This window comes from Python bivittatus, unplaced genomic scaffold, assembly GCF_059951505.1.
Source record: "Python bivittatus isolate LINGU-HERP-01145 unplaced genomic scaffold, Pbiv_v1 ctg000690_np1212, whole genome shotgun sequence".
NCBI classification, from domain to species: Eukaryota; Metazoa; Chordata; class Lepidosauria; order Squamata; family Pythonidae; genus Python; species Python bivittatus.
This window is the reverse complement of record NW_028277096.1, coordinates 2,409,261-2,436,403: the sequence shown is the minus strand read 5'-3', so window position 1 is coordinate 2,436,403 and position 27,143 is coordinate 2,409,261. Positions and strand designations below refer to the sequence as shown.

Here is a 27,143-nt window from a genome sequence, read left to right as displayed (position 1 = left end):
ACTAGTGTGTTCTTCTTGTTCCCAAAATGACATATAATTTTCTCCCTCAGGATTGCCTGAACTGGAAATGGGAGTCAACGATCATCAATTTGGGCAGCCAGCCATGGGAGAGCAGATCCCATGGGCAGACAACTCCATGGCTTCCATCAACAGAGGACCTATGAGTAAACCAGATGAGTAAGTATAGGAATGTTTTCCTTGTCCATTAGAGATCCCAGGCAGTAGTATGGGAAGTTCAAAAAGAAACAGTTTAGAGTTTTTTCCCACTTGCATTATTGAGATGGAGTTTCTCATCTGGAGGGCATCCCCAAATGCATATGTGCATGTGTACACACACACACACACACACATACACACCTAATGCATGGTTAGGAAGGAACCAATAAGCAGCATTTCTTTTTCACTTCTACTCAGACAAATGAAAGAAGGTGGATTAAGTGTTATGCTCTCACTGGGGAACACTCAGGACTCCTAGGGATGATGAGGCTCTGTTTCATAGCAATGTGAAGTCTTGACATTCAGCCAACTATCTCCCAGGTTGCATACAACAAGAGACTCCTCATTTTCCATTGACTGAGAGAGCAGCCCTTTTAAAAGATCTTCTCGTGCAAGACAGCAGCTTCTTTTAAGATCTTTTCTTGCATTCTTCATCAGACATTCCTTTCTGGTCAAAGTCCCGCCAGAGAAAGTATTGGGTCTTAGACAACATGGTTCCTTTGTCAAGTCTGAAGAGATACTGTCTCAGGGTGCCAGGTCTTAGGTATATCTGATGGTTCATCCAAGGAAGGTGGAGTTGAGAATCACAGAATTAGATCTCTAGTTCAGAGAATCTCAGCACCTTATTTTACTTGGACTCTTCTTCATATCTCCCTAATTGAAGCAAAAACATATCTGGTCCTGTTTTTTATTCCATGTCCTCATGAGATTGTCTTTGTCTCAGCCTACAGCTAAGGCAGCTTAAAAGTTGTCTTGAGCTATTCCAGTTTTTAAAATAGAATTTTCCTTCTTTTCCTGGCAATTTTTTTTTTTTTTTGCCATTGACATGATCTAGCATGTTTCATTGACAATGTGGTTGATGATGCAGTCAGGGGTTAGCTTCTCCCAGCTTCTACAAGTCACTTTAGGCACCTGCAGGCATGCCCTCTCTCCTCAGTCATTTGGGAACACCCCTCATGGTAATTTGGTTTGGCAGCAAGAGACTAGACACCTGACCTCTTAATAGCTGAAGAGCACTTTCTGAAACATTTGTCAGGTCTTATTAGGTCTTATGTGGACTCCTTACATAAACAGGTTTAGTGCTTGTTTGAAGAATACTAAACCTGTTTTTTAAACATGGGTTTAGCATTCCTTTGAAAGGGAATTGCTCTTTGGGAAGAAAAATGAAGTGACATGAATTCACCAATCACTTTCCTTAACTTGTCCCACATTAAAACACTAAGGACAGCACCACTCACCAGCCTCATTTTTGAGATAGCATAAGAATTAGTAGTGAGATAATTTGTTTTTCTCTGAGCTCATTGGCTGAAGGATATCTCTTTAATGTAGCTGTAAGACTTTTCAGTCAAGATGTAGTTGTTCATCTCTTTAAAATTGCACCATCTAGTGACATAAGGCTACCCAAAGAATCCCCAAAATGCTGCTTCCATAAAATAATAATTAGTGTGGGAAGTGGCACTGGGAGATGTTGATGTGCATTTTTGTCTTAACTGCTACTGTCCACGCTCCACCCTCTTCCTTATTGTCCCCTCCCTTCCAATAACGTTCAATGAAGTCCTTGCATAAAATAAAACCCTGCAGGCACAAGTCAACCATTTTTGTAAATCTAACAGGAAATTCTGTGGAAGCAAGAGTAAGACTTGGCAGAATTTTAGTTTAGGCAGGAATCCTAGGGGAGGACAGGAATCTCTTTTGCCACAACTCTTTGCCTCCAGCTGTCCTGTCTCATTTCCCTAAATACAAGCAACATGCTATTTTGGAATGGATGAAGAGTTTGGGCCTGCCAGGAAGAGCCCAAATGCATGAGCTCTGAGTGAAAGAGGATTCAGTTACAGGTTCTTGGCCTCATGCCCCAGTTTTCCATTGGACAAGTTGCCTTATAGCCAAAGTGGAACTCGAAGCATGAAGCTTTCCCTGATCCCATTTGTTATTAATGAAGTCTTCCTTCCAGGGCTGTGATTGCTCCTTGCTACAAGAGCGATGCTGAGCAGGATCAGGGCAAGTTGCTCTCTTTTATAAAGATCTCCTGCAAGGTGTTATTCGGAGGATCTTAGGAATCTAACTGAAGAAGTGGGATTCTTTCTCTCTGTTTGACTCGGCTTAGTGATGGAGAGGGAGGGGAGGGGAGGTTGTATAACTGGGGAGGGTGGGGAAAATGAAGCATCCTGTTCCTCTTGTAACTAACCCAGTGTTTGGTTTCTTTACCATTTACTTTCATTAGCCCTCTTCTGCTCTCTTTAATTTCTTACGTTAATTAGATTTTGAGCCCTTTTAGAATACGAATGGAAGATTGAAACACCCGTTTTGTTTTGTTCTGAGCCAATAAGAAAGAGTGGTCTATAAAATATAAATGAATAGTTAGCTTGAATAGCTCAGTAGCCTCAGGGTAAGGGAAACTTCATTATACAGTTGGATGTTCTCCACTGTGTGTGTCTTGGCTTTGTTGTTCCAATAGTCTGCAATTGTTTGCTCTTTGAGCCTGTTTCTGGCAATGACATATTGAAGTCTTTGTTGTATGAGTTCCCCTGCAAAGGCTAGGGAATAGACTGCTGAACTAAAATCTCTTCCACCTACCTAACAGTTCTGGGTACAGTACAAGCATTAAAGAAAAGTTAAAACGGTGTATACAAGTTTCACATAAAATTAAGATTCTGTGACTGCTGGTTGACATAATTTAATTTTTCATAAATCTGCAGTTTTATTTTTGGCATCGATCTTTTCTGATGCTTCCAGGATATTAGGAAAATCAAAGGGGATGTGATGCCGTAAAGATGACTGAATGGAAATCTTGTGTCTTCTTGTATCAAAACCTTAAATAAATATTCATAGCTATGAAAAACAGCTTTCCTGAATCACAGTAAAGTTCCACTTAGTCCAGTACTGAAATATCAGCCAGAAGCTTACAGGAATCCCACAAGCAGCACACGAACTCCCTATTCATTGTTTGTTTCTCCCACAGCTTGTATTTGGAAATTAATGACCTTTGTAAATAGACATTCCATTGGACTTCGTTATTGCATGAATACCTCTCCATTAGAGAGTTCAGGGTATGTGGGATCACCCTTTGGTTTATCCTCAAAAGAACCCTGTGAGGAAAATTAGGCGAGAGATAGTGACTGGCCCCAAATCACCCTAGTGAGTTTCATGATCGTACGGGGATTTGAACCCAGGTCTCCCCAGTTCTAATCCATCTCTCTAACCACTGGCTGTATCATTAAAATTTTCTTCCATAAATGTGTGAAATACCCTTTTAAAGTTCTCCAAGCCTGCCATGATCCCCTTATTTAGTGGCAGCATATTCCATTAGGTTAATAATGTTTTGTATAAAATATTGGAAACTTACTTTCCCTGCCTTCTCCTTTCATTGTCTGCACTTTAGCTGCACTAATTCAAAACTTGGGGAAGCTGCAATTTGGGGATAGCTATTGCACTCTTTCTTAAATAGTGTATTCTTTTTTATTTTTGGCTTAATTTTTACTACATATTGCACAGATTTGTTCATTGAAAACTCAGAAAAACTTAGACCTGAATCCAGAGGGCTTTGGACATTCCTTTTCAAATAATCTACAAAAACAAATTATGGAGTAAAAACCCACTGTTTGGATATTTTTATTAGTGTGCACTATGCCTATATGGTAGTTAAGCTTCTCTTTTCATAAAATGTTGTCCTATTCTTTTCAACAACTTGCATTTCAAACAATTTCAAACTGATGGTTAACTTAAGTGAATTCAGATCCAAGGATGCAAAAGGTCTCCTAAGGATGATTCAAACCATGAAGCAGCCTCTTTTTAAATTAAAAATAACCCAGCCTGCTCATGTTTGGGTTGTTGGAAGTGAAAGAGTTATTTCTCAGTTTTACCCTTCTTACTTCAACCTGATTGTTCAATTGCTTCTTTGAATTATTTTATCCCAGGGGAAGAGGTCTGCTCGCACTCAATCTTTTTCTACCCCTATTAGGACTAGAATGGATTATCTATATCACCCACTTTTGTGTAAATTCCAGCATTCCTTGACTTGCAAAAGGAACAAGATCACAAACAGGCTCAAGTGGAATCCCATACCTTGTAAATAAAGACTTTAACTTAGCAGTAATCATCCTCTAATCACCTACAGCCACCTTTATTGACGTCTACTCAGGAATCTCATGAAGGAGCGTATGTTCTCCTAGATTACTATGCTGAAGCAACTAACATTGTAGACGCCTTGCTATAAACTGTTAAATCTGATTATTCATCCCTGTCCAATACATAATGGCCTTGGCATGTGCCTTTGACCGTTGAACACCCTGATGAGCCAAGTGAAGGAATTGTAATATACAATTCCTTCTCTTAACAATAATAATAACAATAAGGACTATTATTTTAGACCCAATAAACAAAAATCACTGTATATGCATAACTGATCTTTAAGCGGCCAATATAGCCCCAGCTCACGTCTAAATAACTTAACATTATCTAGGCCAGCCTGTATGATGCTAAGTTTCCAAAGCTTGCAAAACTGGATCATCACTGGTGGATTGCTGCAATCGCCTCAATTGATGTTCTCATACTGAACCAGTATGATGCAGGGTGGACTACCCTTTCATCCAGTGACACATCCTCCTTTCCTTACAGGTGTTTGAAATACCCCTCTTAATGACATACCTTTCTCACCCCCTTAAACTCTACTTCCAAAGGTAAAACCACATCCATTGCAAGCAAGTAGATTCCTGCCCTAATAGCCTTGAGCAATGGCTTCTAATGGCTTATAGTCAAAATGAACTGTTACCATATTGCCAAATACATATTGATGACATTTATTAAATGCAAAAACAATAGCCAGAAACTCTTTTTCAAGCTGAGCATAATTCTGTTCACATGCATAAGCAATGGATCTTCTGGCCTGAAAGAGACCTGCCCTTAAGCCCTCTCTTGAGACATCAGCTTGTACCTCACGTTGTAATCCAGGATCAAAATAATGCAGAACTGGAGCTGTAGCAATAGCAAGCTTTAACTGATCTAGGAACTCTTGCTATGGGTTGTCCCAGCACCAAATTGTATCCTTCTTAAGCAAAGTTCCAAGAGGTTCTTTTATTGCTGACTCTTTGGGCCAGATGCTGTACATGCCCAAAATGCACTGAACACCTTTCTTATCCACAGGTGCTAGCATTGCTCTAAGAGCTTACACTTCTACATCATCTGGATTAACCCCATCATTGGAAACAATATGACCTTTGTATCTTACATCTACCAAAAATTGCACCTTATTATTAAACTTAACTCCCTTCTCATAAGCCCTTTCCAAGACATGTCTCAGAATTTGCTCGTGTTCTTCCAGTGTAGAGGCAGCTTTAATCATATCATGGACTCCTGAAATATCACCCAAATGCTCATAATTCTTTTGCTGAAATACTTCACTGGCTGACTTTATACCAAAAGGCAAACAGTTGAAATGAAACCTACCCCACAGTGAATTGAAAGTGCACGACTTTGCTGATTCTTTATCAAGCTGCACTTGCCAGTACTGTGGCCATTTTTCTCATCCAAGATTGTAAACTTTTTTTCCCCACCAGATGGCTATGTACATTCTGTACTGTAGGTATAGTAAAATGCTGTCTCTTTGTATCTTCATTAAGATCTTTAGGATCTAAACAGAAACATAATGATCCATCTCTCTTGTGTAAGAACTAAACTATTCACCCCTGATATTGGAGTTGTAACTCAGGATATAATTCCCAATTGCCTCTAATTTTTCTAAAGTTGTTTTTAATTCCTATCTAATGGCAGAGGGAACCTTGCAACATCCATGAATTACTGGTGTAACCTCAGGATCAATATGTGTATTGATATATAAATATGATAAATAAGTAAAAATATGATGTACACCAGGAAAACATCCCAAACCTTCAAAGACATCTGGGTATTGTTTCAACATATCTTCTTTAGTCATCAGAGGAGACATAGTTATATCATACACTCTTTGAACAAGGTCTAAAGCTGCACACACTGCTCTGAGAGAGGCACACTCACTGCTTTAATAACATAAAAATCCAAATCAGCTTCTCGAATGCTTACCTTAGAGCATTGCAAGTAAACACACTTCCTGGTTTAATGCATGCCCTCACAAAGGCTACCAGTTTCACCAAAATATGTCTTTTTGGTGCCAACCCTCATTATCTGCTGGGTTGAGAACATTAGCCTCAGCTCTCATATCTAACTTAAAGGATACTGGCACTCCAGCCACAACCACAGTGGCCTGCCAAGGACTTTCCTTATTTCCCTGGTGTAACTGATATTCTAAATATAATGCTACCACAAAGTATTTACCCCTTCTGCCCATTAGCAGAAATTAGCTTTGTTACACAGACTCTAGCAAAATGATTTTTGTCTGAACATTTATAATGCACAATTCCAAATTCTAGCCCCTTTCTTAGAGCATGAACTTTCCCACAACGCCTACCTATGATTTTGCTATCCATAATTCCTGCTGACTGAGTCAGTGCCCGCAGATTTCTGCAACTGGGAAAACTGAGTTGACTTGCAAGGCTTACATCTTCTCCTGGGGGCACTTAGGATTTGCACTGGAGATGCGGAAGCTTTGTCAGCTCTAGCATGTCCACCATGAGTCAAACTACGCTCATTCAGCAGCCTCTTAACTCAGCTGAACACACACCCATAGAACTCTGTCCTTTATGAGCAATTCACAAAGCTCTCCAAACTCACATGTTTGGGAAAGCTTTGTCACATGTAATCTGAGTTTTTTTGTTTGTTTGTTTTGTTTTTTTGAGTCTTAGTAGGTAAGCCCTGAGTCTTAGCAAAAAAATATATGTCTCTCAGAAGTAATATTCTTTCTAGGAACAAAATACACAGCATACTTACCTGTTAGTATCTGCAGTTTTTGTCTATCAGCTTCTTGCTTAAACTGAAATATATATTTTGATCTATCTATCTCCTGAGCCTCCTTACAGCAGAATGCAAAACAAAGTGCATTGTAGCTTCTCTTCTTTTTGCTCACGCCTACTGGCAATAAGGTACAAATGAAATTGCCTGAAGCTATTTTCTCCAATTTTCTGCAGCATGTCCAGTCATCACAAGGATGCTGGGGGTTGGAAGAGAAGCCATTCAGAGTTCCCATACTTCTGACACCATGTAACATTTGCTGGGGGAGGCACCAAGCAGTTGCTATGCTGATTTGTGATATAAAGCCAAGATAGTGCTAGCTTCAACAAATCAGCTTATCCTCAGGAACAACTAGACAGGCATTGCAGCCAAGTCACACAAAATACCTACAAGCAAAGTAAAATCTCCCAGACAAGGCTACAGTGCTGATTGATTGATTACTTGCCATCAAGTCATTTTTGACACCTAACGACCACATAGATATATCTTCTCCATGATGATCTGTCCCTAACCTGTTCTTTCAAGTCTCTCAAAGGTGCATTCATCGCCACTGTAACTGAGTCCAGCCACCTTGCTGCTGGCCATCCTCTTCTTCTCTTTCCTTCCACCTTTCCCAGCATTAGAGCCTTTTCTAGAGAGCTGGGTCTTTGCATAATGTGCCCAAAGTAGGATAATTTGAGCCTGGTCACTTGTGCCTTGAGTGAGAATCTGGGCTGATTTGTTCAATGATCCATCAGTTTGTTTTCTTGGCTGTCCATGGTATTCTCAGGAGTCTTCTCCAACATCAGCGTTCAAAGGTGTCAGTACTCTTCCTATCCTGCTTCTTCAGTGTCCAACTTTTGCTTCCATAGAGTGTCAAAGGGAATACCATGGCTTGCACAATTCTGATCTGTGTAGGTCTAGACACATCACAGCATTTGAATATCTTTTCCAAAGCCTTCATGGCTGTTCTACCGAGTGGTAGCCTGCGACATATTTCTTGACTGCTTGTTCCTTTACTGTTGATGGTTGATCCTAAAAGGCAGAAGCTATCTACCACTTAAATATCTTCATTGTCGATTCTATGGTTGGTTGTTGTGATTAGTTTGGTCTTCTTTATATTTAATTTTAGTCCCATTTTTTCACTGTGCTCTTGACTTTTAGTACTAGAGCTTGCAGATCCTTTGCATTTTCAGTTATCTGGATAGTGTATCAACATAGCGCAAGTTATTGAAGTTTCTTCCTCCAATTTAGAACCAGGCTCATCACCACCCAGACAAGGCTACAATACTATGTACAAGTAAAATCCAATTATCCAGCTGTATAATAGGCCTTTACTGAATTAGCTCTACATACACAAGAGGAATATTAGAAGGGTCACATTTAGGACAATGAATACAGCCTGACTAGTAAAATATGGACTAGAATGGGATATTCCAGAGGAAACAATCATGCAAACATTGCAACATCTTTGTATATGTGTGTTGTGGGGTGGGAAGGGGGCACTCTAAGGCACCCTTAGGTTTGGCGTGGGAATCTGCCAGGCTTGGCCAGGCGTTGGTGACAACAGAATGCCTGACTAGATAATGGTCACTTTCTGGGATCAATGTTCCATCTGTGCTTTTTGGAAATCATGCACTAAGTTTGATAGACCCCAGAGCCATATGGGTTTTGGCAGAAGGCCCATATGAAAGTGCTGTGTTTTTCTCATGTCACAAGTCAAATATCCAAAGGTATATGGAAGCCTTCATCTTTATATACTGACATTCCTACAGCCAGTGCATCACTTCTCAGCTGGATGAGCTCTTATGCCCTCCCACCACCCCAGAAGGAAGAAATGACGAGAAAGCCCTTTTGGAACAGCTGGTGTCCTTCCTGAGTGGCAAAGATGAGAATGAATTGGCGGAACTGGATCGAGCTCTTGGCATTGACAAACTGGTCCAGGTAGTGAGTAGCTCAATCCACTTCTGTATCTTAAGGCCTAATCTTATATAACAGTTAAGAGGGTTTTCCAGAATTGGGAGTTCTTGGAGGGCAGGAGTAGGGAATGTGCTAGAAAGTTAAAAGACTACGATGGTAAATTTGAACCATACAGTAAAAAATTAGAGTAAAATACTTCTGTAATATATCTTATGTTGAGAAACATTGTATATCAAAAGCCATTTTTAAGGGTTTTTTTACTCATAATTCCCTTTCTTACTTATTATTTATTTTAAACACTTACTTTTAACCCCATTAAAAAAGCCTGAAGTTGTCTAGAGTTAAAAATTGCAATTAAATTAAGGGCAATGTACTAAAACAATTAACAAAAATGTACAAGGCATTTAAAAATACAGTACAAAAATACGAAGAGAACAGTAACAGAGGGTAAAAGCAGCAATAAAAAAAAATTAAAAATCACAGCCGCATTTAACCTGTCTTTAAAGTTCTGAGAGGTTAAAAAAAAAAACTTTGTTTAGTTTTGGGGGGAAAAAAATAAGGATCACCCCAGGGTGTCTCACTGGAGAAGGTATTCTAAAGGGGAGAGGGGCTTCCACTGAAAAGGCCCCTCCCTTCACTCACTGCACTTTAGTATAGGAGGGCACTCAGAGCAGACCTCCAAGTATGACTTTAGAGCACAGGCAGGGATATGTGGAAATGAGTTTGGTCAGGTATTGTGACCCCAAGTTGCAAAAGGCTTTACAGATTAAAGCCAGCACCTTGAATTGGGAGCAGAAACAAATTGGCAGCCAATGAAAATAATAACTGGCCTGATGGATTCTTTCTTTCTGATTATTTTGGATCTTAAAATGCTGGTTCTCTGTGAGTAAAAAGTGAAATGTCTTCAACCTGGGTAGCTGTTATACTGAAGTGCCTTTCGTAGGTGAAGCACTAACATGGTAGCATTGTTTAAAACTTAATTGCTAATCAGTACGCACATGAGACAGAGAAAAGCATTGCATCTGATATCTGATATAAATTCATGGCCCTGATGCATTAAGTGTTGTAATTATGGGAGCAGTCATCTAGAAAGATCATATGCGTGGACAATTTATAGCAATGCAGTCACAGATTCCAAACATTGCTGTGTCTAAGCCCAAAATTTGTCTATGATCATACCCACAACAACATTAAAAACTAATTTCTGTGTTTTTGTGCTGATTGGTACCTCTATTTAATATACTATTTAAGCATAATCTGTCTACTAATCCTTTACCTGGCCCCATTTCTGGCCTAATGGCAGTAATTAGCTTTGTCATTCATTCATTCATTCATTCATTCATTCATTCATTCATTCATTCATTCATTCTTGTTTTATTTATCTGTTTCTTTTGCTGATTGTGAAATGAAGTTATTCAACATATGCATACTCATTCATAATCATTGAGAGTGTAAACTGTTTGGGATTGTGGCTGCTAAGGAAGGTTAAGCTCTCCATCTTAAAGGGAATTGCAATAAAAGAAGAGAAAAATAAAACAGTTATTGGTGGCATGGGGTGTGTGGAGAGTATAGTAATGAAACAACTCTCTTATCTTGTTCTTGCCAGAAGGGCAACCTTCAGGTTAAAAAAGGTGGTCACACTTACCTAACTATCAAGACAGAGCAATTGTTCATACATTTGCATCATTCATATATATAAAGCTAATTGAGCATATCAAGATTATTTTCTGAACTCCAGGAACTGCAGGAAAATAAGGTACGATGGATTTAGAATCTCCTTTCTTATAAATTCATTTCAAATATTTTCCCCAGCATCTTGATATTCTCAATTAGCTATATCAATATGAATTATAGAGTATATATTTGTGACGAATCGTAGAAGTTTCTCTCAACGTTTTTTTCCTTGAATTCTGCCCTTCGAGGAGGAATAAGACAAGAGAGTTTGTTTCATTACATCCCAACTTCCAACTGATTTGCCCTTTTTTCTTTGCTCCATTACAGTAGAGATCATAACCTTCTCTGCCAGTCATGATCCCAAACCCTTTATAATTGGTAGTGATTATGAATGAGTATGCATGGGTGGGGGAGGTTGTTTTCACAGTCAACAAACTAAATCAATAAAACAAGACTGAATAAATACATAGGAAAGCCAAGCTCATGGCTTCCTAACTCATCAATTAGCCATTCTACTGTTGTACGCTGGATAAAATGTAAGAAAATGTATTTTTGAAAAAATGTAAACATCAGTGTCCTCTAAACATGGAGCATCCTGTGGCGTGTTTTGGCTCTGCCTAAAGAGATTTGTCTTCTTTCCCTATTTTGTTTGTGGTGGAGAAGGACTATAAACTATTTCATGTCCCTAAAATGTTTAAATGTGCATTTAATTGTTAGATATTGGATGATTTTGTTTAATCCATGCATTATGGTTTTTTTCTCTTTTTTATTGTTTTCTCTTCCCTTTTTCCCAGTAAGCTGCCCAGAGTAATTCTGGGAGTTGGGCAGCCTTCTAAATTTAAGTACATACAAACATACATATGTAGGTTGCCATGCGGTTGTATTCTTGAATTTGTTTTTATGCAAAGGTAATGCCCAAGCAATGTATTGGAACTCTGTTGAAGCTCAAGAAATCTCACCTTAATTCTTGAACAGGGAGGTGGCTTAGAAGCACTGACAGAGAGGTTCCAGCCACAACAAGTAACACCACCCCCAACTCTTGTGATGGATCAGAAACCCGGCATGTACCCACAGCCTTATCCCTCGGCTTCCCCCACTGCCAGCCTTCCTGGCCCCTTCCCAGGCATGGTGAGGCAGAAACAGTCCTTTGGACCTATGTCAGTCCAGGTCCCATCACCTCGTGGGGCCTTCCCTGCCGTGGGGATGCAGCCACGACAGGCACTCAACAGGCCTCCGACAGCACCCAACCAGTTGCGACTGCAGTTACAACAGCGTTTACAAGGGCAACAGCAGGTGAGTCCAGCTTCAGCTTGTCTGGCCTTTGCCCGCTCTCCCCTGGCCAAGCTGAAGTGATTGCCTACCTCTTGATAGCCCTCCCACTTCTTTTCCATCGGTCAAAGAATACATTCATTTTCTAATAAGCTTGTGGCTGTTCAGGAAATGCTTGAGCAGCTACTTGGGCAAGTTTCTTACATACAGCAAGCTCTTACTTGTCTTGGCCTGCACAAACCTGTTCCTAATTCTTTTAGAAACAATTTGTCCTTTTAGTGCTGGCCTTTCTTTTAGCATGTAAGCAACTAACCAACTCTTCTGGCATTTATTCCTATATCTGGCATTTTTAGATCTGGAATCTTTATTTTTTTTAACATAATTTTTATTGAAGAAATTTTAACAAGATAAAAACAATACAAATATTAGGAAAAAAACAAAGAAAATAAGGAAGAATAGTGAAAGTAAGATAGAGAAAGAAAAAAGATTATAAAGAAGCACTTCAAATCTTTTTGACCGAGATTATAAATGCATTTATATTTTACCCTCTCTAAGGTTACATCATAATTTCCTTCTTTCCATAAGCTACCCTTTCTAAAGATCTCGTATCTTTAGATACCAGAATGGACACCTCTTTCTTCTTCTCTCTACAGTCTTCCTTCTCCTCACCACTGTAGATGCTCTGAAAATCAGAAAAGAAAATCTATGGCTCTCTAGACATTGCCACACACAACTGTATCTAAGCCAGTATGGGCAATGATATGAAATGCTGGATGCTTTAGATCAGTGACAGCTAAAGAGCTTCAGGTTTCCCAGTCTTGAACTATACAAACAGCCAGCTGATCTTAATTTACGTAGCAAGTTTTGCCGACTGAGTAAACGGGTGAAGTGTGCAGTGCTGTTTGTAGAGTTACCAAGTCTTCCTTGTGTCTTTGTTTCTAGATGATACACCAAAATCGGCAGGCTATTCTGAACCAGTTTGCAGGGAATCCTCCAGGGGGTATCGGCATAAGGGCAGGCATGCAGCAGCAGATCACACCTCAGGTAAATGCTGGGAGCCTCCTTCTATCCCTGTCCTTCTTGTGGTTGTTAGGACTGTTTCTACTGAGCGTGGACCTCCGTGGTCTTTTGTGCCAAAGGCACATTCTGTACAGTCAGAAATTATGATTGATTCAGTTGTAAGTTATCTGACTTCAGACCACCTGGTAGATTTTCTTTCCACCCCACGCAGTATGCAAGGCATTACGTTAGAGTAATCAAACTGCACTGATCTTGTGCACAAACATCCCAGGGCGTGATGCAGCTAATCTAAGGCTAAACAGGCTTGTAAATTGCTCTCTCTTGGGACCGGATCAGGAGCTGACCAGAGAAAGTGACTTTAGGCATCACTCTGCTGGTGGAAAAGAGCATTTGAGTGTGTGCTTTATTTTACAGCATGGACTTGCCATCTGCTTAGAATAAACAAAAAGCTGTATTTGAGAATAAATTTAATGCATATTTTTCTTGTTCTGGGTCACTGAAACAGATTAGCATTATTGGGACTGAGCCCGATCAGGATTTAACAGCTTAAGCAAGACCTTTCATATGCTTTTCCATATTTTATTTTGCCTATGTGACAGTTATTTGCCTGGTAGAAACTTTTGGCCATGCTGCGTGGGAATTATGGAAGGCGAAGCCCAACCAACTGGAAGGCGCTAGATAAGGAATCCTGCCTTCTAGAATTAGGCCTTGTTGGTTTAGCAGTTTGTTATGTTAGGGTCATGTAAAATTATATACATTCTAGAAAAGCCTGGACAAAACAGAATTAACCCTCCAACCCAGCATGGTTAGATGATCTGTTCCAGGTAGAACTATACTGTAGAGTTGAACAGATGAAAGCAGACTAAGATCTGTGTGATGCAGCAAGACTTTTTAAAGTATTCATCCCAGCTGGATAGCCAGATGGATATACAGTGCATTCGGAAAGTATTCAGACCCCCTTCACTTTTTTCAATTTTGTTATGTTGCAGCCTGATACTACAATCGTTCAAATTCATTTTTTTCTCATTAATCTACACTCAGTACCCCATAATGACAGAGTGAAAACAGAATTTTAGAAATGTCTGTAAATTTATTAAAAAGGAAAAACTGAAATATCACATTGGCATAGGTATTCAGACCTTTTACTCAGTACTTTGGCAGCAATTACAGCCTTGAGTCTTTTTTGGTATGATGTGACAAGCTTTGCACACCTGGATTGGGGGATTTTCTGCCATTCTTCTTTGCAAATCCTCTCAAGCTCAATCAGGTTGGATGGGGACTGTCGGTGGACAGCCATTTTCAGGTCTCTCCAGAGACGTTCAATAGGGTTCGAGTCAGGGCTCTGGCTGGGCCACTCTAGGACATTCACAGAGTTGTCCCTAAGCCATTCCTGTGTTGTCTTGGCTGTGTGCTTAGGATCGTTGTCACGTTCGAAGGTGAACCTTCAGCCCAGTCTGAGGTCCTGAGCGCTGTGGAACAGGTTTTCATTGAGGATATCTCTGAACTTTGCTCCATTCAGCTTTCCCTCAACCCTGACCAGTCTCCCAGTCCCTGCTGCTGAAAAACACCCCCACAGCATGATGCTGCCACCACCATGCTTCACTGTTGGGATGGTATTGGGCAGGTGATGAGCGGTGCCTGGTTTCCTCCAGACATAACGTTTAGAATTGAGGCCAAACAGTTCAATCTTGGTTTCATCAGACCAGAGAATCTTGTTCCTCACAGTCTGAGAGTCCTTCAGGTGCTTTTTTGCAAACTCCAAGCGGGCTTTCATGTGTTTTGCACTGAGGAGAGGCTTCCGTCTAGCCACTCTGCCATAATGCCCAGATCAGTGGAGGGTTACAGTGATGGTTGTCCTTCTGGAACTTTGTCCCATCTCCACACAGGATCTCTGGAGCTCAGTCAGAGTGACCATGAGGTTCTTGGTCACCTCTCTTCAGTTATATTGAATGATCCCATGTTCTAGAATTATGACAGAGGGAGGGCAAAACCTTTGTTCACTGTCTCTGCACTATGCATAATTTTGGTCATCACTACCATATTATTCCTTTAACTTACTTCTTTTATTAGCTAAAGAGCCCCAAGCTTTGTAATACCTCATAAGGAAGTTTTCCAGATTCTTGATTATTTAGGTTATTTTCTTCCACCTCTGATATCCTTTTTGAAATACAGTGACCAGAACAGTAAATGTTAGCCTAAATGTAGTTATACTGTTTATTTGTAAAAAAGAATGGCTGTCACCATCATCCTAATTTCACTGGGACATCTGTTTGGGTGCTCCTGAAAAGCAGAATCCTCAGTCTGTCCTAGGTCCGTCCTTGTTAGCAAAGTTTAAGGTAAATTTCCCCAGCCTGGTACCTCCCACCCCCCTTGTGCTGGGTTACTCTCCTGTACCCAACCAGTATAGCTGTTGTTGACATAAATGGAGGGCACCAGGCTAGTTCAGAAACTTGGGGAGATTTTCAGAGCAGGCTGTTTGGAGGAGAGACAGGCTTGAGAGCAATAAAATATTGGATTATAAAGGAATGAGTGACCATAGTGATAGAGACCGACAGCAGCTGTTCTTTTAAGCAAGCACTGGTAGACCTAGGAACAGCTGATGCTTTTCCACTCCCTCTTTTTTCAAGCTAACAACTGCACTAAGAATTAGAAAGCTGGAATATTTGCTTGCAATTCTTTAGATTATAGCTGGACAAGAGAGACCCCTCTGGTTTGCAGTAAAGATCCTCTGAAATAGCCATTCCTGGGGTTAGGTTCTTCAAATTATGAACCAGCAGAGCATTGTTCATATTTTTTGTCTTACCAGAGGAGACTAAGCTCCTTCTGATCCAGCATTTTTTCTCCAGTAACAAGAGATGTTGATCAGTGGCTTGGGTCTGCCATTCTTGCTATGCTTCCACATATTATTGGATCATAATTCCCCTGAGCAGTTGCTGAGGTTTATAATATATGAAATCTTCATGGGTACACAGTTCAGTGATAAAATCCTATGCTTAGAATGAGCCTAATGGTGTAAAGTAGCTTTTCATAAACATCCTCAAGCAGAACATGATAGCTGTTGCAATTCTCTGGATTCCGTTTCCTGAACAGAGGCGCATTATCTCCATACCTGGAACCTCCATTTAACCATGGTGATTAAGGACCATTGCTATCCCACTAGCAAAATCCAGGCAATTGTGGTCTAAAATAGTGCATGAACAAGTAAGTGATTGTGAATAAGTAAGAAAAAGAACCATGGAGGAATATTTATACCTTCCATCTGTACTTCTGTAGTTTTGCTCACTTGGTTGAGCTGTTTTGATTATGCAGTGCAAGCATCAGGTCCTAAAACAAGCATATATTCATACTAATGTTTTTATCAGTAGCTTTTTTTGCCTGTACGTACAAGGTAATGTGTGCTATATGACTACTGTTGGCTCCTCTTTCTCTACATTTTGGGATAAAAAGGGTGTGAGAAATGGTGGGGAACTGGGTATTGAGGAATGTGAATAATGAGAGCTTTGTGAAAGTTCCTTAAAAAAACACTTGATATGTCCAAGCTTTTGGGGAGGTTGTCTGGTTTTTCATCTGAATATCACCATCACTGTTGTGTTTTCTTCTTCTTCTTCCTCCCTCTCCTGCTCAGCCCCCTCTGAATGCACAGATGTTGGCTCAGCGTCACCGTGAACTTTACAGCCAGCAGCATCGACAGAGGCAACTAATGCAGCAGAGAGCCATGCTGATGAGACAGCAGCAAAGCTTTGGGAACAACCTTCCTCCCTCAGCTGGGGTCCCTGTGCAGCTGGCGGCTGGGCGCCTCCCCCAGGCTCCCCCACAGCAGTTCCCCTTCCCCCCCAACTATGGTACGAATCCAGGAAACCCCCCTACCTCCACCAGCCCTTTCTCGCAGCTGGCGCCGAACCCTGAAGTGGCATTAGCCAATCGTAGCAGCATGGTGAACAGGGGGATGATGGGAAGCGTTGGAGGACAGTTTGGCTCCAATATGAATCCACAGATGCAACAGAACATATTCCAGTATTCTGGATCAGGTGTGTCTCCGGTTGCCCCTTTTAAGGGAATTTTACTCCATTGGGACTTGCTGAATGGGGGAGAAGGTGATAGTTCAGTCACTGGACGCAGCTTCAGATTGTGAGGACTCTGACATGTTCAGAGGCTGTTTCTGGCTAGAGATAGAAGAGTTTGTCCAGAAAGTTAAAAATAACAAAAGAGAGGCAACATTGTACCTAATGTGCCTGTTCATTCCCTGTTGTTTCTGGTGAAATGCATTTAGGATGTTTGTAGTACTTGATAGTCCTACAATACCCATTAGATGAGAAGTGATACCAAATTTAAAACAGGGATGTATAACCTGAAGCTGCATGGAGATCCCAAAACCCTTGTGTGTGGTTCCCATAGCCACTCCAAAAACTGCAGCATATCATCTTAAATGTGACATGAGGGAGAAATATAAAATCTTATGAACTATATTTAATTTAGTTTACTCTAAAGTAAATTTAATTAATTACATTTAAGTAAAACTGACAGAGCACTCAAAAGCCAAATACAACTCTTTGTCTGAAAAGTTGCATACCTGTGATTTAAAGAAATGAACATCTTTACCATCTCCAGCCCACTGCAGAATGATTGCATCTCCCAACCTCTTATTAATGGGTAGCTACTTGTGCATCATGCTCCAAGTTTAATTCAAGACTGATTTGTATAAATCAAGCATAAAATGTATTAGTTTACAGCATAAAATCTTGTGGTTGCCATTATCCTGTGAATTAATCCAATTACCCTTTGTTGTTGTTTTCAGGGATGGGTCAGCAAGGTGAGGCGGCTTTTGCCCCATCACTCAGTCCTAGTAGTCCCTTGATGTCACCTCAGATCCCTCCATCTCAGAGCCCCATGCTCCAGTCTGCCCCACCCACACCTGGGTATCAGTCACCTGATATGAAGACCTGGCAGCAAGGAACCATGGGGAACAACAAGTAAGCCTAATTCCCAAATACAGATGTTCCAGTTTAACCTTTGAATACCATCATTTAGCAACGCTTTTTTTGGTATTTTTTTGACCAAACACCCCTACCTGGTCAACAGTTAGACTACTTAGAGTTTGCAGTGAGGATGTGAGGTGGTGAACTACCTTGATGCTCCACTCCCCAGAGCACACAGTTGCACAATCCTTGAATCCTGTAAGCAGCTATACTTCCATCCACATAATTTTTTGCTTCCTAGTTAGTTGGTACCCTGGTATTCCTTCAAACATTTTTTGGATTGGGCCGGTCAGATTGCTGTTACTAACATTTTCTGAATGTTACATAATTCACAAGTGATTTTCCTCTCTCCTTTTCTCCCTCCCTCCTTTTTAAAATCTTTTATTAATTCAAGGAAAGCACTTTAAATCCGCATTTCAAGTAGATCCTAACAAGTCTGTTTTAGATGGACCTGCCTGTTTTGTTCTTCTGAACTGATACAGAAGGGATCTCACAGGGGCTTTGCATAAATCTGAGAATAATACGAGAGTGCAATTTGTCTGCTGTACATCTTAACATGTTTTTGAAGTTGAGGTGTTTCAGAATGAAGCCCAACCCTGTGTGTAATTCCTGTTCCTCGTTCTTTCAAATGCAGTGTATATGGCCAGGCTGGGCAGAGCCAGCCCCCCTCAGCTCAGCAAGGAATGTACAACAACATGAGCATCACAGTCTCCATGGCTGGAGGAAATGCCAGTGCCCAGAATATGAACCCAATGGCTGGGCAAATGCCAATGAACTCATTGCAGATGCCTGGCATGAACCAGCTGTGCTCTGAGCAGGTCAGTGTACTCAGATGTGTCTCCATTCTTCTCCTGTGGACTTAGCTGAATCTCAGTATGTTGATGTTTTTTCTATATATAAAGAACATGAGTATCAGACTAAAGTGCTCACATCTGGTTTGCCCCAAGGTCAGAACACCATTTTCAGTGAGAAAGAAACCCAAGCAAACAGTGACTGTTGCAATGTCAAGCCTATGAATTCTTGCAGATTAGATGCTTGGGGGTAAACTGAATAACTGACAGATAGCTGCAAAGCAACAAGGAGAGGGTGCACTTTGCAGGGCAGAAGTGAAGAGCCATTTTTCCTCTTCCACCAACAGGGAGAAAACTGCTGGGAGACTGGAGAGAAGTGGAAAGCCAGAAGAAATGCTAAACACTCTTCCCTGTTAGGGTGACCAGATGTCCCATTTTAGGAGGAGACATCTTAAATGGTGGGCACACTTCCTAAAATCAGGAATATGTGCTGGTCTCCAGAAACCCATCCTGTTGGTCAACACAAGCAGCAGTAAGCTTGAGTTGTGGGAGTGGCAACATACTTATATGAGTCACAGAATGGGAAACAATGTCCACATTTGCTGCTCATTTCACCTAACATATCTGAGCTGCAGAAATCCAGATAATCAGTAGATGGCAGCAGAGCTAGAGTTTTCTCTTTGCTGTCATCTAGTGGTCATCTGGATGTTAGGGCCAGTCCAAGTGGTATAGTCCTAACTGCACCTACATACTTGAGGTTATGGATTAACTTTAATAAATACAGGTAGTCCTTGCCTAACAACTACAATTGGGACCAGAATCTTGGTCACTGAATGAAGCAGACGTTAAGCAAGATGCCCACATGACTGCTTCGTTCAACTACTGCAATCTGGGCACTCCCACTTGCGGTCGTTAAGCGATCTCCCAGGTTGTTAAGTGGACAGAGCAAAAGAGCTGTCTGCTGAAGGATTTCAGCTCCGTGCAGAGCTAAAATCCTTCAGCAGATAAGCTCTTTCACTCTGTCCTCTTTCCCCTCCCTTCTCTCAGCGGTGAACAGAGCACCTGAAGATTTGAGGTCTGTAACTGCCCAGCGCTGAAAGGGGAGGAGAAACCGAAGATTTGAGGTCCCTGCCTTCACACCGCTGAAGGGGGAGGGGAAACCTCGCAGCAGTGTCAAGGCAGGGACCTCAAATCCCGAAGATTTGAGCATCCCCTCCACATGCAGCCCTCCCTGCCAGCTTCCAATGGGAAAGCCAGCAGAGAAGATTGCAAATGGTGATCACATGATTGCAGGGTGCTTGACAACCAGTCGTAAATGCGAGCTGATTGCCAAGTGCCCAGACTGCGTCCATTTGACTGTGAGGGGGCGGGCGACATTTTAGATGGCTAGAATTTCAAACCATTGTTAAATGAACAGTTGTTTAGCAAGGATTATCTGTATGTAAATATGTCTAAATTAGTGTGTCTTGGTTTTTAGCCTTAGAAAGCTGATCACTGTACTCTCTACCCATTGCTGCCTCCTATTCCTTACTGTAGTGTTTTCTGATGTTCAAGACATCAGATCCAGTTCTGCTGCCAAGTATTTAGTAGATTCCAAGATAATGTGATAGGAATGTTCTAAGGTTTTGCTGCTTTTGCCTCATAGCATAACTTAAGTCTAGGGTGAGGGTGGAAAAAGCTCAGTTTACGTGTTAGGAATTCAGGAGTTCACATTTGAGGATTTAATGTGTTCTTGATCTTGTCAGGCTTGTAAAGCAAGTGTAAAATCTGCCCAGCAGATTCATTCACTGCAGGCTTCTCTTTCGTATTCAGCCCACAAAGACATCTATATAAACAGCAAGGAGGAAGTGCTTGAGCTGATTAACTCCCATGTGCAAAAATACTTTCGGAGATAAAATCCTCCAGACTGTGTCCTCTCCACTTTGTTTTGCTATATTTTGACAACTTTTGTAAACTGTTTAGAGTTGGCCAGTTTGAAGGGGCATAAAATCACCACGATAAATACACGAGTAAGCTTCTCAGAGCTGAGGTGCTGATTGTATGTAAAACAAGAACCAATCAGAACAAGCCTGATCAAGGGATATCTTTTTCACTGAGTTATTAGTGTCCCAACTTCTCTTTTCTATCCAGACACCATATACAAAACTTTCCACAAGCCATGGACGGCAGATGCTTGTAGCAAATTGGTCACCTTAGATGATGCCTGTATCTCCCTTTGATTTTGACTTTTCATTTATCTCCCTCCTCCTGTGACAAGGCTATCCAACAATTTCTAATTTCTCATCTTGTGCTGATGACTTCTTGTTGTTGTTGATGTTGTTTTCAGGTAAATGACCCAGCTCTCAGACCCACAGGCCTTTATTGCAACCAGCTTTCCTCTGATCTTTTGAAAACAGAAGCAGACGGAGCACAGGTCAGTAAGACATTCCTAAGGCAGAACTCTGTTGGGAAAGTTTAGAATGATTGCCTTGTATTGCCTCTGAGAATGTTCTCAGAGAGGCAGTAGGATTCTGGCCACAAACAACAGAGCCAGTTCAGTTCCAAAAAGCTTCCCAAAGGCTGCCTGGCTTGGAATTGCATTGATTGGAAGTGGGCATCTTTACACGTTCTTGGATTTGCAGTGTGGCACACTGGCAAGCAGTTTATCATCATTTAATGTTACATGATAGTTTTGTGTTTGAGCCCCTGCAAATTTCCATGAAAACATAGGTGATAGAAGCAATGCAAAAGCCTAACCTGGTAAGATTCTTCTGATTTTTCAGAGAGCGGTTCCTCTGCTAGCTCCTTTGCACCTTGTCCTGGTGTATGGCTTCGGAGCTGCTCTCTGTAGAAGAGGGGCATACTGATTTTATTTATAATATTTTTTATAACCAGTGAATTTCTGTTTCCTGTTTTGCAAAATTGGACATGCCCTTTCTAAATCTCAAGAAAACAATTTTGGCTGTATCTTGGCTATAAATCTGGCTTATGATACACCAGAACACAAGAATTGTTCTCAGCAGAATAGGTGATGCTGGAAAATTTATAAGTGGTAACAATTAAAACTGGATCTGTACTCTTGAGTCAGGCAGACCTACCAGTTCCTACAAGGTCACTAGAATCAATAGTTCTTATCAGTAACAGCAAATGCAATAAATGATGAAAACGGAATAACTAGAAGAGTAATGCCACCTAAAATTATAATTTATAACACTCTAAAATTTAATTTGAGTTTTAACATTTCTTCCTGAACTCAAAACACAATCAGCACTAAGTAAGCCTAGCCGAGGAGAGCATTTTGGAGATAAGGGACTGCAACAGAGAAGGTCATCAATCTTAGACAACGCAGAAGCCTACAGAGCAGTCTTTGGTGAGAAACCTAACATCTGAACAGTGGGACTTGGTTGCAAGGAACATTTTAAAGATCAGAAGCTTGGATCAGTGCTGCTATTGGAGGCTGGAATTAGCTCCATACGCCCAATCTCCATTAGTAATCCTGCTGTCATTTTTCACTAAGTGCAATTTCCTACTGTTTTCAAGGGTGATCATAAGGAACATTATGCAATAATCCAACTAATATGTAAACATCTATGGGAAAGCTATTGAAAAATCACCATAAGCATAAGCATAATTAAAATGACAGATAGCATCTTCAGGCTGAAAACTGTTCCTTAATGCAGGAGTGAAACACACCCCAATTTCCAAGATAGATGCTCTATTGATCAACAGTAAGTTCTATTTTGCCAAGATTGAGTTTCAGTTTATTAGCCTTCATCTAGTCTATTATGAATACCAAATTAACAGTTCAGCACTTCACCATCACCTACATTTGATGAAAAGAAAAGCAAGAATCACATTTCATGTCTCCAAATGGCCTTTCTTCCTTGGCTTTTTTTCCAGCATAAGATCACCCATTAGAACAGATAAAGCAGTTTTAGGACAGCAACCAAACTGAAATGGATCTCAAAAATCTAGCTGCTGCTTCTTAAAAGAAGGGCCAAAATATCAGATATAAAAGTGGAATGAAAATTGCCAGATCTTTGTATGCTGATTTATTAGAAGTACAATTTTAAAACCAATCCTTGCCTTCATATTTTAAATGAATAATCCAAATATTTTTTAAAATGTTTTTTTCATAGAATTGATTTGTCCAATTGACATTTCTTATGAGTGGGTTTTTTTTTTTGTTTTTTTGTTTTTTTACAGAAGGATTTTTCAGAGTTCTTTTGTGGCTTAAAAACAATGTAAGACAACCTTTCCCAACTTGATGGCTCCCTGTTGGTTAGAAGTTCTAATTACAAGATTCCTATACAACACCAGGTTGGAAAAAGCTGGTGTAAGCCAATGGTAAAGTTATCAGATACCCTTATTACCTTCAGCAAGATTCAGCACAAATCTGCTGAGCTAACTAGTCCTTCATCTTGACTGTTTGAAGCATCCATTAAAATATTAGTTTTATTATATGCAATTTGAAGTCCTTTCAGGAATTCAAGATGTGTTTCTTCAACTTACTTAGCATTAAATAGAGACATGCACAGATTGCACAAAAAATAATGACATATTCTCATTTTCCTAGTGCAGACAAACATGCCATTTTATGATCAATGGTTGGGTTCACATATCAACTATAACATAGTATAGTTAATTTGATTTTGGGGTAGCACATTGTGTGAATCTAAGTATCTTGGCATATTGCTGTTCCAAATACATGGAGATTCTTCACTAAAGTCTGAGGAAAGCAGAGTCCCACATAAAGGACACAGGAGGTTAGAAAAACTACTTCTGAGTTCATGAAGCTGTTCTGTATTTCAGTAATGGATGAAAAATGGTAAACTTGAACCTCGATGTTTATTATATTACTTGTTTATTCTTTATGCAAAGAGTTGGTGCTGTCTAAGCCCATCTGAAGCAAATGGGGAGGGTGTCAAAGCATAATGCCAGGTGATAACAACTACTATAATGACTCCTTTATTCATCTGTTTAACACTTCCATGGATGATCCCAAAAGTTTTTTTGTTTGGTTGGTTGACCACCTCCGTAGGCTGGAGTTTCAATCTATGAGGAATAATGCTTGCATAGATATATGGGTCTGTGAGATTAATTTGTGACCAGGAATGGGATCAGAGAAATAACACTAGCAACGCTCCAAATTATGCAGGCTTCATGTTCAGGCACACCTATAAACCGAGAAGTACTTTTATCAGTACTGTTTAAAAAATAATCTTTCTTAACTTGGTGCCCTCCAAAAATGGTATGCTGTTAACAGTGATGGGAATTATAATCCAATACATCTAGAAAGCAGCAGTTGGGGGAGACTTTTTATTAAAGACTGAGAGGCTTTCAAGGCTCTTGAGAGGAAGAGGATACTGTACTGTATAAACGGTAAAATGCAATAATCCCAAAAATTATAACATCATGAAATCCAGAATGGATTTGCAACTCGTTCCAGAATGGGGGGGCTGCAGCCAAGAGGACCTGCCTCTAACATCCTTTAATGTTTCCTTGCAGTGAAAACGGAATGTCAACAATGTGGACGTTCCAGAATGGGGGGGCTGCAGCCAAGAGGACCTGCCTCTAACATCCTGTCCCCTAACATCCGGGGAGAGTTAGCTGCAGGGTACCCTCTTGGCCAGCTCCAGTTAGATGCGTAGATTGTATTTGAAGCAGATGGTCTGTGTTTAGCTCCAGATGGAAATGCTTACTTTTGAAATAGACTTCAGATTTTAGCCTTTAATGTTTCCTTGCAGTGAAAACGGAATGTCAACAATGTGGACGCTCACACTGCCTTTGGAACAGAAATGACATGTATACAATGAGGCAATGTGATACATTTATTTATTTATTTACCTGAAACGTATGTAAACTGCTTCCTATTTAAACAATTCTTGAAGCAGTTTGCAATAAAATTTCAATAGTTAAAGCAAATCTGTTTAAAGATTATTTCGGAGGCAGTCAACATTTGTAGGCTTCTTCACAGGGAAGTTGCTAAATAGCCTGCGGAAACAAATTTGCATGAGTCTGTGTCTATAGGTGAGCTTAGTGATAAATATTATTATTCTTGCTATCTCAACTGACTCCCAGGTATGGGCCTATTAGATAGATTAGTCTGAATATAAATATATTGGCTTACTTTTCAGATCTATTATAAAGTTTATTAAGGTGCTTTAATTGAAACATTTTGTACTCTTAGAATGTACTAAATAAATGCTAAGAATGTTTATACCCATGTATACAGTTTCCAGGACTTGCATAATTTATGCATCTGAAGTACGAGCTTGCTTACAGCAGGTCTAAGTAACAATGGAATTGTATTTTTAAAATGTTACAGCACTCCTAGACCATTTTTAATTTCATATACTCTTCTGTATTACTGGCTACCACTTCTTGGCACTATTCCCACATCCTCCCTTTATCCAGGATTCCCAAAATTGGTTGCCAGTTCCTGAGCTCTGCATGTGTGCATTCATAGTCTTTCTGCAGCTTTGACTTGGTAGAATAAGTTACCAGATTTTGTCCTCCTCTTCCCCCACCCCCCAACAACCCTGGAACCTCCAGGGTAGCCCATCTTGTCTTGAATGCAAGAAGATGTGAACTTTTACCTAGCTCTGATCCAAATGAGTGCAGCGGTTTTCTTTTTGTAGGGCAAGAAGACAGAAGAGCCCTTCTCTGTGGTGACTACAGGCTAGAGGAATTCTCTAGTGAGTTTCCACTTCACCGTAGTACCCAGTCCATCTGCCCAGGGGCCTTTTCCCATGTATGGCTAACAGCCTCTTTTCTCTCTTGTGTCCTGGCAGGTCCAGCAGGTCCAGGTCTTTGCTGATGTGCAGTGTACGGTCAACCTGGTGGGCGGAGACCCTTACCTGAACCAGCCTGGCCCCGTGGATACACAGAAAGGCACCACAGCCTCCCAGACCCCGCAAGCCCAGCAGAAAAGCCTTCTTCAGCAGCTACTGACTGAATAACCTGCTTTTCAAAGGAATGTGAAATTTAAATAAGACATACAGATATATATATATATATATAAATATATATGTATATTATATATTTTTCTGAGATTTTTGATATCTCAAAAACCTGCAGCCATTCTTCAGCTCTTGTAGTATATGGAGCAAAAAAAAATCCCTCCTCCCCTTTTGGTTTTTAAAAAATGATGGATTTCAGCAAAGTGACAAGACAGAACCATTGAGCCAAATTTTACAGATTATCCTTATTTTTATAATCAGTTGCTGGCTTCTTTTACCAGAAGGAAATTACTGGTGGGGCTGAGGGTGGGGGTGGGAGAGGAAAAGGAAGGCATCTTGCTGTGGGGTGGGGAAGAAGGAAAAGGAGTTGAAGTCTCAGTTTCAGCTGGATCTGTCACTGATTTGCATCTTCAGCAAAGCAGGAAATGGGCAAATAATTGTGCACGCTCATCTCTTCTTTGGGAAGGGATATTCCTAGCTGTTCTTAAACATGTACGCCCTCGCTCACTGCTTGCCCCCAATTCGTTTGTGCAGTCAGCTTTTTCTTAGCAATTGTGAGTTTGTCAGTTTTAAAGAAAAATATTAATAATATTAATAATAATAATGATGATGATGATGATGAATATTTTGCCCCACCATTTTTTTTCATGTTTTATGCTGGTAAATAGACAGCCTCCTTAGCGACAAAGAGGCCTTTGTAGTATATGAACAACAGATTGAATGGGAGTTCCTATGAAAACTAATATAATTGTTGACAATAAAACATGTAAGTCCAGTTGGGGGATAATTGCAATATTTTTAGGGGGAGAGGAAGAGGTGGCTCTGAAAGCAATGCACCAAGTGCATCCCATCCATTTCCATGGGATTTGTGAGAGAGATGCTGGGCCACACACAATTCTTGTCAAAATGAAATGGAGGAGGTGAGCAGAAGTTCAAGTAGTAGTTCTGGCCACTATTGTAGATTTTTTAAAAGAGTGATTCAAATTGAGCAGTCAGCACTTCTGCTTTGATTCTGTTTAACAGCCAAGGTAGCTTAAAACTATTTAAAATAATATGGATTATGATTATAATAAAAAGGCGCTTCTCTGTGGAATGGGAGATAAGTTAATACTTTTCTCCCCTCAGGCCTTTTAATGTAAATAGCTCAGACTTCTTGTATAAATTGGTTTCTTTCTCTTTTTAGTTGGGGGTTGCTCTTAAATAGCATCGCTTTTGGAAGGGGTGGGGGGATTTCTTTCTTTTCTCTCTTTCTGAAATTTTGTTGATGTGTGAAAACAAAACCGTGTAGCTTTTGTTAAATGAATTTGCAAGAGTTTAAAACACAAAGAGACAAAACTAGTGGCTGATGTTGCATTATTGCTTAGGAAAGAGGGCGTGGACTTATATTTATCAATATATTTATCAATTTATCACGGTTTGGAAGAGAAACAGCTTCATGAGAGGAAGGGGCTGATAATAAAAGAGAGCTTGCTCAACAG

General features: G+C 40.4%; 1 protein-coding gene across 7 annotated transcripts in view; it reads left to right on the top strand.

Annotated features, from left to right (window-relative positions):
• NCOA1 (nuclear receptor coactivator 1) overlaps window positions 1-27,003 on the top strand; it is a 290,001-nt gene extending 262,998 nt beyond the window's left edge. For 5 of the 7 annotated variants that reach the window (XM_088152155.1, XM_088152154.1, XM_088152152.1 and 2 more), the window contains 9 exons: window positions 51-177; window positions 8,850-9,018; window positions 11,644-11,961; window positions 12,880-12,981; window positions 16,583-16,985; window positions 17,753-17,927; window positions 18,568-18,751; window positions 21,051-21,137; window positions 25,498-27,003. In XM_088152155.1, coding sequence (XP_088008281.1) covers window positions 51-177; window positions 8,850-9,018; window positions 11,644-11,961; window positions 12,880-12,981; window positions 16,583-16,985; window positions 17,753-17,927; window positions 18,568-18,751; window positions 21,051-21,137; window positions 25,498-25,665 — 1,733 coding nt within the window. In that variant the 3' untranslated portion in view covers window positions 25,666-27,003. Of the gene's footprint in view, window positions 1-50; window positions 178-8,849; window positions 9,019-11,643; window positions 11,962-12,879; window positions 12,982-16,582; window positions 16,986-17,752; window positions 17,928-18,567; window positions 18,752-21,050; window positions 21,138-25,344; window positions 25,402-25,497 lie in introns of all 7 variants that reach the window. The other 2 variants (XM_088152157.1, XM_088152158.1) reach the window with 2 other exon arrangements.
• The last annotated feature ends 140 nt before the right edge of the window (window positions 27,004-27,143 follow it).